The sequence below is a fragment of the Agelaius phoeniceus genome, chromosome 2, assembly GCF_051311805.1.
Source record: "Agelaius phoeniceus isolate bAgePho1 chromosome 2, bAgePho1.hap1, whole genome shotgun sequence".
Lineage (NCBI taxonomy): Eukaryota > Metazoa > Chordata > Aves > Passeriformes > Icteridae > Agelaius > Agelaius phoeniceus.
Genome location: NC_135266.1, coordinates 17,633,576 through 17,649,840, shown reverse-complemented (window position 1 = coordinate 17,649,840; position 16,265 = coordinate 17,633,576). Strand labels below are relative to the sequence as shown.

Here is a 16,265-nt window from a genome sequence, read left to right as displayed (position 1 = left end):
AGTAGTAAATGAACACTGTTTCTACTGAGCAGAGCTGTACATGAGTTAGTATGGAAGGTGCTGAATTGAAAAAGAAAGCTGAAAAGACATGAAAACATGGAAGCACTGCAGTTTGCAAACATGGTATTAGCTGCACTTTTCACAGAGCTGTTAATTAGATTGCCATGGTTCACAAGGATAGCAGGTGGATTTTATTGCCCTTAAGCATAATAAAAATAAAACAATTTAGGTCTACCAGCAGGGAACAAATCACAAGTGAGTAACAGAGATAGGAGCTAGGGAGGGATGGGGAAGGAGCTTGCAATGGAGTCAGTGAATTTTGTGGTGAATTGTTTCCAGGGTTTCAAAAATCTCTTCAGGAATAACAAAGAAGTGGATGAACGAATCTACAGATGCAACTAAGATACAGTATCCCTTAAGATCTTTATAAAAGAGTTTGGGTTTGTTTGTTTTTTTATACAGTGATCCCATGTTTTTAATTAATAAAAGCAGGTCACAGTACCTTGGTACGCCTGGTGTGAAATTGATCCCTTTCAAAGAGGGAAGAGTTTTTAGGACAGGAATTTTATTATTCCACTCCAGGCATAAAGTTTTAAGTTAATTCTAATCTTAGAAAGCTTTCCTTAGATTCAGAGAAAGTTGTTTAATACCAAATTCCAAAAAATTATCATCAGTTTTGTATTCATTACTTCCATAGCCTCTGAAAATAAATGGTTTAAACTAGAAACATTAGGCTGAGCTTTTTTTAGTAACTATTAACAATGCCATGATAAATAAAAGGGGATACTGTGTCTGTATCAAAACAAAAGCTTTAACATCAAGAGTATGAATAAACTTACTTTAGCATCCTAAAACAAGACATATCATGCAGCAGAAAAAAAAGCAGATAACAGTTAAGGCAGCCAACAAATTATTTTTCAACTGCTTTGCAAATATTTATTAGAAAAATAATGTCAGTAAAACACAAAATTAAACACCTCAAACCTTGCAAGTAACATCAGAATATTGTCTCTATCAGCCTTGACTATATGGCACAAAATGAACAAGTTTACTATGATCATTCAGCTCATGTATAAGGTGATTCAGCAGTGAAGGAAGAAGCTATGATACTTTAAATCAACTTCATTAAAAAATCAGTCAGAGCTTGGAACAGGCATATTGAGATGGCTTCTAAAATCCAGAAGGAAATAAAAAATTGCAATAAAAAGGCAAGTTAAATCTGAAAACAAGATACTTGGTGTATTAAAGATGTAGTGCTGGCTTGGTTTTTTTCCCTCACAGATGCAATATTAAGTATTCTTAGAACTGCAGTGACCTTGACAAAGCCAGACAGGATGGCAGGATTAAAGATTTACACGTGTATTTTAACGAATCCCCAAAAGGAGGCACTGACTGAAGAAATGGCTATGTAGCATTTCTAATATAACTTTTTGTATTATATTCCCAGATTACTTTGTTGCATTCATTCTGGAAGACACACACCTCCACTATCCACCAAGGTAAGGCATTTTACTCAAGAAATCCTATGCTGTTAACTAACTGTGGCACCAGAACTCAAGAGCATACAAGAATACAACTTCTCAAGCACTTCAAGGTCTTCAAAATATTTGTAATAAATTCACTTTTTAATTTTAAATTGATTAGACAGCAGTGGGCACTTATGAGTTACACAGGAGTGCAACAAGATATTTACAAAGGTACCTGAAAACAAAGTTCTTTACAGCTGTGAAGAAAAACAGAGCAGTGCTGCCACTGTTTTTAGAGCAGTTTAGTATTGTTGTTTTCACTGCCATTTCAAAGTCTGAGATGATTTTCAGCAGGCATAAACTTAAACTCTACATACAAGTAAATCAAGGTCACTGGCTAACCATTAAAAGCAACCTATTTCAAGGACATCAGCTACTTGTCCACAGATACATCACCCATAGAACTCAGACATATTTTAATGTTTTTTATTACTAAAGCAGTAATCTTGAGACAGATGTGCCTTCCTCATCAACAATATAATCTCAAGGAACACCTAAAGGCTAATGTCTTTTGCTAGAAGAATAACTTTATTAATTATTACTTTTAAGAAACAAATAGAATTATGTTTTGTTCACATAATTTGTTTTACTAAGTGTCAAACATTTTATCCAATTCTTAGGTAAAACATTCTGCAGTGTTATATACTCAGAATCACCTAAGGCAAACAACAAATTTGAAATATCAGAACACAGATGAGGAAAAAAGTCATTCACATGAGACAAAAGTGCATGCAATACTTTATTTCAAACATGCCAGAAAAGCTAATTCATTACCTAGTCATTTAGAAGCAAGCAGCTGTATACAGATAACAAGAAAAACAGCATCTCATTACAGCTCAATGCACAGCATTTTAAGCCAACAGGCATGAAATAATGCAGGCTAAAGCAGCATTAACCAGACATCCAAACACATTGTTAATGGCTTACAGAAAAAAGGCAAACTTGGAAATGGAAAACCACTCCTATGATCTTGTTTTCTAAGATTTCAGAATGCTGCAAATCCAATCCAAATCTTTTGTCTAATCCCCTAAATCTCTCATTTTTTTGTCAGTTTAACATTTGGAAGGTAGTGCATTACCACATATAGTACAGGGAACTAAGCTTGTTTGTGGTTCATTTTAGTAACTGCCTCCTTGATAATTCATGGAAACAATTTTCAGAATCAGCCCTGGTTTTAGGTTACAAACAGGATGCATTACATGCCCTCTCACTGGCCACTTTTCAACTGAATGCACTTATATTCACCCTCGTGGCAGTTCTCCCATACACAAAGCAGCCTGCATTTAATTGCAAGTATACTGTTAATGGACTGGGATCTTTCCAACCCTAATCATTAATGGCTGGACTCAATAGGCTAAGAGGTCTTTCCCAACCTTAATGTTTCTATAATTCCGTTATTCATTTGTCAAGCAATGGTATTGTTCTCTCTTTCAGTGGCAGTAACTTAAATTACTCACAAGAGCATTCTGCACACTTAAATACTAATGTTTTAATTTCAGATTTACCCATCATTCTCTTTGACCTAATCAATTATGCCCCTCTCCTTTTTGTAAGGTCAGTCACACTATAGTGCCAGTCTTCAGAAAGGGATAGTGTTATTTGCACCTTTAATTAAGATGCATGGTCTAGGTAGAATTTAATTCAGCATCATTTAATACTTGTGTGTATACACATTTCACATGATACTTCTCCTTTACTACTTTCTCTGTAAGTCTTAACTTCACCTACAGACTTAATTTAAGAATATGTTTAAATACCACCACAACCTATTTAAAAGATAAATGTGGGTTGAGTAATGTTACAATATAGGTACTGCAGTATATAGATGTTTAGCTCAGAAAATGCTACAGAACTCTTAAGCATAAGACTTCAAGCTTACACACAATAAAAAAGTTAAACCATATGGCAACAAGCACAAGTTTTGTTGAAATGAGACATGTGAAGAGACAACACTGTAAAACAGAGGGGGAAGAGGAAAGTACAACAGCAGAGAATGGTTGTGGCATTCTATTAGATTCAGGATGACTGGATTCAGCAAGCTGATGATAATGTTCTGTCATGAGTAAGTCACAGGTCTATCTCCTCTGAAATTCTGCATGCATGATGAATGAAGCCATTTAGTACACTGGTACATTAAAGTATTCATGACGTGGCTACAAAAGAAATGTACATATTCTTATACATAATAGAAAGGTGGACAGATATGCAAGAAAACAAAAATATTACCTTGCTGCTATTGTATCTCTGACACTAAAAGGACATTTGATACAGAAATACAATATGGTATTTTTGACTACTCTAGATGTCCAGGGGGTGAGGGTAGTGGGGAGAATCATTGTTTTACCCCCCCATACTTGCATGCTGTGTCCAACAATAGACAGAGGAACTTCATATCATAAATACTTTATTACATAAGCTCAGAGTTTCTTCTTAGCCAAAAAAAGTTTGAAGCTCCAGAGATGGGCCACCCTATCTATTACTTGTCTCTGCATCAGGCATCAAGTGTTGGCTTCTGTCAGAGACAGGCACTGAGCTAAGTGACATCTGACATCACTCACCACATCTGCTCTAATAAAACACACATTTAGAGGCATCAGGCCTCCAGAACATGGCTCTGAACACACCATGCCAGGGTAGTGCAGCAGTGGCATTACTGGTGACAAAAATTCCTTTTTTTGAAAGAGAGTCTGTTTAGAAAAATGGAGGCCTCTGATACACTTCTCAAAGCAGGCAAAGTTTTCTTTGCCTTTGGATTATGCTGCTGAACTCAATACACTCTTGTATGATTGGCATGAACATTAGTATTCAATTTGCTGAAAGATGAGCTAGAAAGAAAGCAACACTCAATAATGGAGTAACATTGAGGAGCATCAGCCCCATATATGCAGAATTAACTTTTTCTGAGATGAAAACACACAAAACTCAACTCTCTGCATGTCAGTTTCCATCTTTGATCCTGTACCAATTACAATCTTCAATCTATTTTAGTATCCCACTTCCCAGAATGACGGAAGTTTTAAAACAGAACTGAGAAGAGTTCCCATGGACTTCTAAAACTGTCTCCTCTGTGCCATCTCAGTTTATTTGCATGTCCAAGCTTGCATGTTTTTAAATTCTATTCTCAAATTACGAAAAAAGCACAACAAAAATATTCCAGAAGCTGCACAGTTTTTTATTCTGTTTTTCAGTATCAGTAATCTGAAGATCATGTCACAGTAGTTTAAATTACCCTGACCAAGCTAACTACAAATCCAGTAGTTCACAAAATAATAGCACCTAAATAACTCTGTGACAGTTACAAATAAGTTATATGATGCATGCTGTAATTTTTAGATTCAAAAGAATTTGGTATATAATAAAGAATTACAAACATAAATTTCAACACTTAGCACCTCTCGCATGGCCTAAGTAGAAATCATCAGTCTACATTAAAAACAAAATGCTGATGCATATTCCTAACTGGAAAAGGCATTGCATAGTAACAGTGTATGTTATTAGGGAGTAGGAGTTTTGACTAAAAAGAATAAAGTACTAAACTTAGAATTCCCACAGACAAATATTCCCAGAAAGGTCCCTAGGGAAAACTTCTGCTTTACTTACACTGTTCATGAGAAGACAACTGAAGAACAGGCATATTGTAATAATCTAAAATGTCCAATTTTTATCTGGGTTATATATGCATACACGATTCCCCTCTTCCTTGAAAAAAACTCATGTGTTCCAGTGTTTACCATTGGAAATGTGGAGCCATTGAAGTTGGTGTCTTCACTGAAATGCCTGTTAAATCTCCTAATAAATTCCTCCTTAACTTTACATTTGCTCTCTGGACAGAAAGAAGAAGAACAGCTCATTCTCTTTCTTATGAAGCTGACTGCAAGCCACTGTTGTATTAAAGGATTTTGTGTGTACACATTCTTAGGCATCCTCTTTGGCCTGGAAACACTGACCATGTCCCATTTTACATATCTGTAAACATCAACAAATAAGGCCATGGAAGTGCTCACTTCATGTCCTTTCCCAATTTGCACAGTCCCACACAGTCTGGGGTATTTCCCACCCTGATTGTATTTTCAGTGGTTTATACCTCGAGGATTTTGCTGTCTTTGATGTTAAAATCATGGTATACAAAATTAGAGGATTGACTCACATTTCTATTGTGAGATCAGTGCCTCATCTTTGCAGAAACTTATAGTTTACTGATAAAGCAAGACAGATGGTCAGACAACAATAGGAAAAATGTGCTTATTTCACTCCATTTTAGTTAACAGAATGTGTAAACATCACCTGCAACTAGACTAGCAATAAACTGACCTTGTAGAAGTAAAGGATTAAATGGAAGACAACAGTAATGGAGATACAAAGTGATAACACAGCAATATTGAGAAGGAAAACTGGTGTTCCAGTGAGGCCTCTGTACCCCACCAAGGACACCCAGGACAAGCCACACAAGGGCCTGGCACTGTGGGCTGCCTGACAAGCAACCAAAAGCAAAATAAAGTTTTGACAAATTGTTTGCCATCACAGAACTACAGCACCTCACAACTTTCAGCTCTGACTGACCTTTCTTTGTGCCCCCCCCCCCACTGTCTCCAGAGCAGCTGGTCTGCTGGTCTGAACACCAGGAAAGACAATATGGGGAAGGGACAGTTGTCAAATTCCACAATCAGTATCTAGACTACCTTGCTTTCCTTTGGTGGGAATGTGCAGACCTCAAGGACATGCTTCACAGGCTCAGATGTTGTTTAAGATAACAATTTAGATCTAATAAGTTTAATTAGTTGATCTAGAAGCTAGGGAAGAGACAATGGTATCCTTACAGTACAATGTAAGGGCAAACTAACATGAAATACACCTCTGAAAAATCATCACGTAAAACTTTGGCTGTAAACCATTTATCTGACTTTAACACAAAGGTCTTAGATCCTAGTACTGCCAGAAAAGTAATAGCTCTACAACACAATCTGCACATTGTGGAATTGCAGTATTTTAAAAGTTACTAGAATTAATCTTCTTCAAAACGACATCTGTGTTGACAACTCATTTTAAAAAGCTAATAATACTCTCTGAAATTGTCAGCCTGAGTCATTGGAAATTTTTTAAATTAGAAAAATGGTAGAGTTGATCTGAGCAAACAGAACTATTTAGCCAGTCCAACCCAACTGACATTTTCTCAGCCAACTCTGTCATGACCCAAACTAATTAAAAATCATAGCTAAAATAAAATTAGAAGGGACCTCATTTAATCCAGTCCCCCTAACAGTATACCTGTAACTTTCCTGAGAGATATTTCATCTATTAAAGGCATCCAGTGATGCCTTTTTATTGTGCCTCAGGCAATCTACTTAAATGCTAAATTATTATCTCCACTGGAAAATTTGCCTAACATCTACCTTGAATTATTTACTTGCTGCAATTTAAGGTATTTTAAGTCTGTCGTGGACAAAAAAACTGCGCTATTTTCTCAGGCAAGAGAGAGAAAAGAAATTCTTTATGTCTATACCAAACTGTCTCAAGTTCAGCGTGTTGCAGGGCTGCCATTTTACTGATGACTTCTCATGGCAGTGACACAGACTTCATCAACACTTCACACAACTTCTTTTTCAGGAAAAGTTTGCTTATTAGGTTATTATTTTAACTTCTTTCCCATCAAACCCAGCACAAAGTCTGTGAAGGCAAGCCATGTTAAACTGCACATAAGTATTACAACTGCCATTGTTTGATAAAGACTTGGTTTTTTTCCTCATTCAGCATCTAACAAAACCCTACCTTGAACAACATACAAGATGAGGGTCCATGGGGTGCATGGAAGTTTGGGAAGAATTCTACAGAAGCAGGCTATGGGAAAATTAAGAGAAGAGGATGAGGATTTATGTTTAGAAACATGACGTTTTTGCAGTAGGAAGAAATTCACATTTAACAAGTACTTCCTTAGCAATTTCAAAAGCAATTACTTTTACACTCTACTTCTGAATCGTTATTAGGCAATATTTCTAATGAACAGCTGCTTTAGGAAATTGCTGCTGTTCACTTGCCTTTTCAAGGATTTCAAAACAGGAGAGTACCTGTTTCCCAATCTTTGGTTAGCTAACTGTTCAGAGACTTCTATTAGAAAGATGAGTTTGGGTTGGAAGAGATATTTTAGATCATTTAGTTCCAACCCTTGTGCCATAGGCAGACACATTCCAATAGGCCAGGTTGCTCAGGGCCCATCTAGTCTGGCCTTGATATTTCCCACTAAGGCATTTTTATTACAAAATTCTATTTTCACTTTCAAAGAAGACCCAAGTGTTATCTCAGAGAACTTAGAAACACGAACATCTTCAAAGACAAGTATTAACTATAATGCTGTTACAAAAGAAGAACAAAAAACAAAAGAACCCACAAGCAAACAAATAAAAAGAATACTTCATCAATACCAACTCCTAGTCAAGATCTTGTCTGCAGCTTTCTATACAGAGAAAACAAAAAATCTTCAAGATCGATGCAAACCAGTCAACAGAATTCTCAACCAGAATATGAAACAGCAAGTTGTCCTGCAAATGTTACTCAGCAAAACATCCAAGCATATGCAGACTTCAGCTCTAAAACATCACCTCAACAGACCAGAGGGGTATGACAGCAGTGCCTGCCTGCCTCTCTCCCAAGAGCACTGCAAAGATCAGCTGAAGCTTTGTGCACTATAACCCGATAATAGCAGGCGCTTCCTGCCTCTGAGCTGCTGCTCTGATCTGCCAGCTCAGAGGTGATAATCGCTCTGGGGCTCTCCTCCACATGTGCCAATCAGTTGCTATGCAGCGAGCCAGGAACAATCGAGAGCCCAGCCTTCAGCAGCAAGGATGGTTCTAAGAATCCATCAGAGGCTCCACCTCGCCACCACAAAAGCACAAATGCTTTAAGCACGTATTACGGCTGAACACTTTGTATTGTGAAGTTAAGAGCCAAAATTATTTAAAAAATCACTGACTTCTCCATCAGATAATCTGACAGTGTCTGGATGCTTGGCAAACTGTCAAACTAGGCACGCAAGGATTCATTAATGCTTTCTTTCAGCACTGCAGATACAGGTTTGCGTGGCTTAATCTCCTTTTTCTCAAGGAAGCATTTCTTAAAACTGCAGGGCTGTTATCTTTGAAGAGCTGACCAGAATATACTGCTGCAACAAGCCATGTCACGTCCAATACTATTCAGCTTCCATGGCAATGGCATTTAAGCATCTCCCTTCCTTCCTGGCACTGCAGCACTTTGCATTCTTACAATTGTTTGGACAAATGTTTGCAGGCACAAGTTGTAAACACAGAAAAGAAAAGCTGCTGACTATATGTTTTTTAAAATAAACAATTTGAATTGGATTAGTTTAAATGGATCTGAAATCCAGTTCTAGAATGGTTGTAATAAATAGCTTTCCTGGCACAAGGAAAGAGGGAGAGAAAGGACAGCTGAAAACTCCCAAAGTCAATACTGCTGCTGAAGCTCCTCACTACACTCCTATGACTCAGGCCAACAGCAGGGGTGCAGCATGTGACAAGTAAATTAGACCCTACCTCTGCAGGCTGACTTGGGGGTTCACAGCACACAGTGAGTCAGGACAAGATGTGTGGAACACTGGCTTTTTAAAGCACCTAGATATTGTGATTCTTTAAAAAATAGGACGTAATTTAAGCTGTACTATCAACTTTAGCAAAAGTCCTGGCTTGCCAAAAGCAGCTGCTTTTTACTTCCCTTTTCAATGCCACCGGTTTTCTCCTCCTGGCACTTCCCTCATGCTCCCTCTACATGAGCTCAAGTTTTGGCTAACAAGCTAAGAGCCCCAGAAGCACAGGTCAAGCAGATCAACACAAAGGTTGGAGTGAGAATAGATCCAGCTTTCTCAACAACAGTCACTGTAGCATGAGTTTGGGTGATGAGCTACCTTGCCTCCTGACTCAAGACCATGACTTTACCACTGTAAAATGCTCTCTGTAGAAAGCAGAATTTCTACACAGAACAATTTGAATGTATATCAAGATTTCATGTGATTTCTCAATATTAAGCAAGGCTTACCATAAATTTCACCACATTCTCTATGAAACCGACTACTGAATATGTGGCTTATTACAACTGCCACATGGAGCACGTAGTACTCAACACTCTAGTTTACAGAAAATCTCTCTAAAAGAGACAACCAGAAAAACAAGTTCTACTCATTCTAGGCTTGGTTATGCCTCAGAGTAACAAGGATTAAAGTAATTTAAAGTTGTATAACCAATTAGTTAAACATCAGGTTAATCCAAACACCGAAGCTCTGAGGCAAACTCCTCCCCTTGCCCTAAGGCAACCTCCTTTACCTCAGGAGATCTTTCTCTAACCCAGATGAACTTCATTCCTATATACAACCTGCAGCTCCTTACTGCAGGCTATCTATTCCCCATCTCTGATTATGTGCAACCATCTATCTCTCCCTCTCCACTCAGCCCAGCAGATGCCATTTCTATTTCTCCATATTCTGAGGAACCACAACAACCTTGTAAATTAGGATCTGAACACAGCAACTATTCCTTCACTCCTTCCAAGGAACAGTACAGGCCAAGAAGTAGCATTCCATGGGCATCAGATCATACAACTGTGTTTAATTTCATGGGGACAAAGCACATTGCTTCAACCAAAACTATGCCCACACACAGAATTCACCCAGGGACATATTGTAGGTAGGTAAACTGGATTCACACAATTATCTAAGCCTGAGTTTGTATGTGTCAAAATTGGTCTTTGTAGCCATCTGAGACACAAAAAAAAAAAAAATATTAGGATTCCTAAGTTCTGTTCATAGCACAGGTACTGAACAATGTAGGTAATTTTTAAAGTTCTAATCACAAGGAAAGTTTTGCAGGCACAGTTTCAATTCTAACCTCACCATAAGAATCACACTCTTTGTACATGAACTTGTTATCAAGAAGAGCACAGAAAAAGCAATAAAATTGGGGGGGAAATGTAGAAAGTATCAAGCTTGAGCACTTAAGTTTTTCTCACAGTTGCTTTAGAATATGTCCAAGCTCATAAAGAAATCTTTTTCAACAAATTGCTTGTTGACTGCCCTAATTCTTCAGGTCTAATATGCAAGCAGATTATTGGCTGCTCTCCTCTTCCCAACACAAATCAATGGCTCTATCATATACTAGGAAACTCTTAAACGATAAAAATACCCATACACCAGCTCTGAATTTGGTTTTGAACATATTACAAATACTTTTGCCTACTACAATTGTTTTCTTTTATCTGGAAACTAAATCCTGGTATTTATAAATCTGCATATGAAATTAGATCTATTACCACAGTTCCACAGTACAAAAGCCAATCTGTTTACTGAACTACTTGTTTATCATTATATCAAATAAGTAGCAGACTAATTAAGTTTTTCCCAGCAAATCATTTTCGTGTATGTTTTAAACTTGCTTTATGCAAATTAAAATCTTACCTTTATTAGTAGGACTGCCACAACGTATTCCACTTATGCTTTGGACAAAAATATGTTGCAATGCACTATATATGCAAATAAGCTTTGTTCTGTCATGCAGCATCCGGCATTTTGATACACAGTCAATTGCAGCAGCACCCAATCTTTTTAGGGCCCATTTTCTTTGCACAGCAGATGTAAACAGCTCATTTTCCAATAAATACATGTTTATATGGGCTGATTGTAAGTAAACAAAGCCAAACATCTGTTTAGTTATTAGCTTTGGTATCCATTTCTCTAACTTGCATTATCCCACTTAATTACCAACACCAAAGAAAGCCAGTAGAAGTCAGAGATTTCAAGTTGATGCGGTTAGTACATAAAAGGAAAATAAAAACACTCAAAGCACTCTTCAAAGACCATCATGCAAGTGTTGCAGAAAGTTAAGCCCATCACCCATTTTCTGTTTACCCTTGCAAGGACTTAATTACACGTGCAGCACTCTTTGCATAGCACCCATTTAATCCATGCCACCAAAATGGTAAACTTGGTAGTTACCAATCATTTAGATGGGGTCAAAAGGGCTAATGCCTTAGATTGCTCTTAATCATAAGATATCCTCAGACAAACCTCCCCAGTCTTCGTTCTGGCTCTACAAACAAAATCAAGCAGCAGTGAAAATGTAGTATCAACTACTAAATGAAAAAAAAAAAAAAAGGCAAATAAAAACCCAACATTCACCCAATCATGTATAGCTTATTTACATTTAAAATAAGACTTAAAAATATTCTAAACAATATACAAAAGTAATTTCAGTTATTTCACTTAAATCTGTTTCAGCTGTTATTCTTTAGATTAATACTATTTCAATAGGTTTTCCTAAAAGTCCACTGTTAAGAAAGAAAATACAAATGCACCAGAAGAAAACATCTATTCAAAGACTTCAAGGAGATGCATTAGAAAAACTCTGAAGTTTACTTTTCATTTCTTAACCGGGTACAGGATATCGGTACCTTAAAAGAGTATGTTGTAAAGAGTTTTTTAGAAAGCTTCAGTTGTGCATGAAGGAATTTTAATTCAAAGATTTTACTTTTTTAAAGAGCAGTCGTTCATTACTGGAACAGATTAAAAGCATAATAGAATATAAAATTTACATATATTTCATTCAGTGATTAACTGTCACACAGTATTATTATTAACATTAATAATAAGACTTGTTTCATGACGAAAAGTTTCATTCAGCCTATCATCCTTGAAGTAATGTAACAATTTAATTCAAAATTCATATTTATTAAGTCACCATTGTTACTTGCTGAGTAGTCACTTTCATGTTGTATTGCTTAGTGCAAAAAGTTCAACATTTTCACTTGAATCAATCCATCTGTTAATCAAACATACTTAGAACTCTCAAAGAGCTGTGAACAATAGGTCTTCTCAGATTTTTTTTGCCTTTTAATATCAAGTTTTCAGCCTTTATAAAATTTAATATATACACTTTTATTGTATCGTGATATCCATCACCAGAACTACTACTGTTGCTAGACAGCTTGGCAACAAAAAATATAGCTTCTCCCTTAAAAATAAATAAAAGCCCTAAAACACATACCAGCAATGTGCCCCAACATCTGTACAACACACAGAGAAGACCAGAAAGAAATGAGAATCTAAAACCAAACACAACAGGATGCCGCCTGGGGACATTGATGCTCTTTTCACCTAATATTCTCTGGCACTCTAAGACCATCTCACAGGTAGTGAAAATTCTAGGAAAGGGTAGTAGCACTGCAACATGATACATCTCAGAAAACAAGAGTAAAAATGGAATTTTCTCCTCACAATCTCAAGATCCAAACATTAACATTGATCTTTTCAACATCCTGCCACATCCAATGAACTTGTTCTATTAAAATGCAGATTAATGTGAGCATTCAGAAAGAGCACCTGATTTCGAAGATAAGATACTCCTTACTCTCAAGCGGCCTTCTGCAATTGTTCCCTGAATTTACTATGCTAATTGATGAGCAGCACATGACTAAACTCCTGAAAACAGCTATGGCACGTGCAGCAGTGCTAAAATTTTCATTGCATCACCCTGACACAGTGCTTCTATTGCTGAGGACAGGAGAATGTCTCTGGAAAAAAAAAAAATCTATCTGTTGAATGTACAGAATAAATATATCCTTATTAGAATTATAATCTACAAGAGTTCAGTGTATTGTTAATATACCCTCAACGGTGCTACAAGAATTGCTTATATCAATAAATTATCAAGTTCACAGTTTGCAAACTGATCAGTAATGGAATTCACATCAGAGAGGCTACTGGATAGTTAGGAGACAGCAAGGACTGCCTATGCTAATTTGTCTTATTTTTAATTGAAACTTTCTGATGTTTCAATTTGCAAAGCTTAATGAATGCATATTTAAAACTTTTATGAAAGACTTCTTCAACTTCTTGAGTCTTAAGATCTTCTAATTTTGATTTCTTTGATGTAATAGAATTAGTCATATCTTACACACATACACACTTAAAGAAACAACAAAAAAATCAGACTGAGCATGGGAAGAGGTCAAAGCATGATAATGCTAACTTCCTGGATACTCAGTGCCACTTTTTCAAGAAGATATTTAAATCTTAAAATGTTAACCTCCTCTTCCCCCATTACTATTTGGGAAAAAGAGATGCAGGTTCTACTGTTCATTTTCTGGAATACTTTCTATTACTTTAAACACTAAAGTGTGATTTGGTCAGTATTTGCAGGAAAGCCTACTCTGCAGTGCAAGAAGGACTGTTTAAAATGATCTATTAAAAATACAGAAATATCAAGGTTTACAGACCTGTCTGCTACAATTAAATTCAGAAACCTTTAGAGGTTTGCTCCTAAGAGCTGCATGAAGCACTCCAAGTGGGGTCTCACCAGAGCAGGGTAGAAGGGCAGAATCCTCTCCCTTGACCTGCTACTGATGCAGCCCTGGGCAGAACTGCCTTTCTGGGCTGCACACACACACACACACACACAGGTCATGTCCAGCCTCTCATCCACCAGCACCCCAAGTCCTTCTCAGCTGCTCTTGACCTGTTCACCCTCCAGCCTGTACAGATAACAGGAATTGCCTTGACCCAGGTGCACAATCTTGTATGTGATCTTGTGGAACTTGCTGAGATTCCTAGGGGCCCACTTCTCCAGCTTTTTCCAGGTCCCTCTGGATGGCATCCCATCCTTCATGTGTGTCAGCTGCACCACTCAGCTACACCACCACACCTGCAAATTTATTGAGGGTGCACTCAATCCCTCTATGTCATTAACCAAGCCATCAAACAGCACTGGTCCCATTACTGACCCCTGAGGAACACCACTGAAATGCATCAGGACACCAAGACATTGACTGCTATCCTTTGGATGTAACTGTCCCATCAAATCCACCTCTCTTGAATTTAGAGAGAGCAATTGTATGGGGAACTGTGCCCAGATAAATGACATCTGTAGCCCTCCCCTGGCCCACTGACAGAGTTGCTCCATTACAGAAGGCCAACCCAGAGAAGGGGTTGGCAGGACTTGCCCTTGGTGGAGCTGTGCTGGCTGTCCCAAATCACCTCCCTGTCTTCCACAAGCCCTAGCACAGCTCCTAGGAGGATCTGGTCCATGATCCTTAAGGTATGGACAGCAGTCAGGATGACAGGCTGGTAGTTTCCAGAGTCCTCCTTTCTACCTTTTTTAAAATGATTACAAAGATTCCCTCTTCCCAGTCACCTGGGACTGCATCTGATTGCCATGACTTTGAGTGTCATGGAGAGTGCCAAACACTCTAACAGCACTACAACCCCTTTCTTCTATAAATACATCTCCAGAGACTGAGTTCTGAAAACACATTTTACAAAAGCATCAGCTACCAAAACACTACAACTTGTTCTTCTGTGAGTTGGGAGGGATTCCAAATCCATAAAAATCATAGCTATTTCCTAATCCCTAAATAATGAACTAACAATCTATCATTTCTCATTCACAGTAACTCTCATAGGTCTCCATATATATGTATCTACTAAAACGTAATTGTAGATCATTATCAGTGCCTAAAATCAAGCAGATACATGTCTTAAAATTGCAGTGACTAACTGATCAACAAAGTCGACCACTGAAACTGACACGGAAGTTATATGTGAAGAGTAGATGGCAGTCAAGGCAGTTGGATCTCCATGATAATAAAGATTCCATTATTCATTCTTGTTTCACATTCAGGGGAACACAGGTACAGCCAAGGCAAATAATGCCACTGCCAATTGAGGAAGGCAGTCCATTTCAACAGTCCATATTTAAGAAAAAACATTAAGTGAAGACTGAATTGACTGCATTCATTGTGGTCAGTTTCTCAGGCAAATGGTAATAAAAAGGTGCTTACAAAGACTGTTTCCTAAACTAGACAAAATCCCTTATACTCACTCCCACCCACTGGAGGCTTAAATATAAGAATTTTGCCAGTGCTAATGACAAAATGAAGGAGTTTTGGCTCATCTCAAGAACACCCTAATATCTACAATTATGCATACTTTCAAACCTATGGTTTCCAATAAGCACACTTCATCTCCAATAAGAAAATTCTCATAGCACATGCAGGAAATTCACCAGAGTTTCATTTCCAAAGATGCTCATTCTAAAACCAAAAGCTTAAATCTATGCACCAACCCTAAGCATCTGAGGCAAGTCAGCCAACATGAACACTGTCAGCACCCTTCTGGATATAGGATGAGGCAAGGGTTGGAAAGCAAAGAAAATAAGGTTAATTGATAGCTTATCTCTTATTCTTCATGTGGAAGGACTAGTAAATACTGCCTGAGGCCAAACTGCAAGCGCCTAAGAAAAAAAACCATTCACAAAGCTTTTAAATTTTTGATCATTACTGAAGTAGTGACACAAACAAGCAAGTCTGATTTGTGGACAGACTCATTGGCCTTTTTGTTTAGAAATCTCTTAAAAAATATGTATTTTTAACTATTTAAATGTTCTGCAACCAAGTATTAAAAATTACACAAAAAATCCTACAAAAGAAGAGTGGTGAACAAAATGGGGATGATTTCCAAAATACTTTTCTAAAATTTACCTAGGATGATCAACAAAAACCATTTTCATTCATAGCCAATGTTTAGGAAATTATTCTTACTTCAAATGAAGAGGAGCAAGTCTGTACAGATTTGCTTTAAAATAGATACATGACTGCTCTGTTTAAATATTATCATTAACTCCTTGATTTGAGCATTTTAGCACAAGAAATGACCACAAACCTCCAAGCACCATACTGAACTACTGAAGCCAT

The 16,265-nt window shown here is 37.4% G+C and overlaps 1 protein-coding gene across 5 annotated transcripts in view; it reads right to left on the bottom strand.

Moving 5' to 3' along the window:
- AP1S2 (adaptor related protein complex 1 subunit sigma 2) overlaps positions 1-16,265 on the bottom strand; it is a 31,111-nt gene that overhangs the window by 2,060 nt on the left and 12,786 nt on the right. Inside the window, exons 5-6 of one of the 5 annotated variants that reach the window (XM_054627705.2) lie at positions 11,515-11,608; positions 2,253-3,679 (exon numbers count right to left, since the gene is read on the bottom strand). The exons of 1 other annotated variant lie outside the window; for it this stretch is intronic. In XM_054627705.2, coding sequence (XP_054483680.1) covers positions 11,564-11,608 — 45 coding nt within the window. In that variant the 3' untranslated portion in view covers positions 2,253-3,679; positions 11,515-11,563. Of the gene's footprint in view, positions 1-2,252; positions 3,680-4,677; positions 7,362-11,514; positions 11,609-16,265 lie in introns of those variants that run through there. 3 more of the 5 variants (XM_077172943.1, XM_054627706.2, XM_054627707.2) reach the window with 3 other exon arrangements.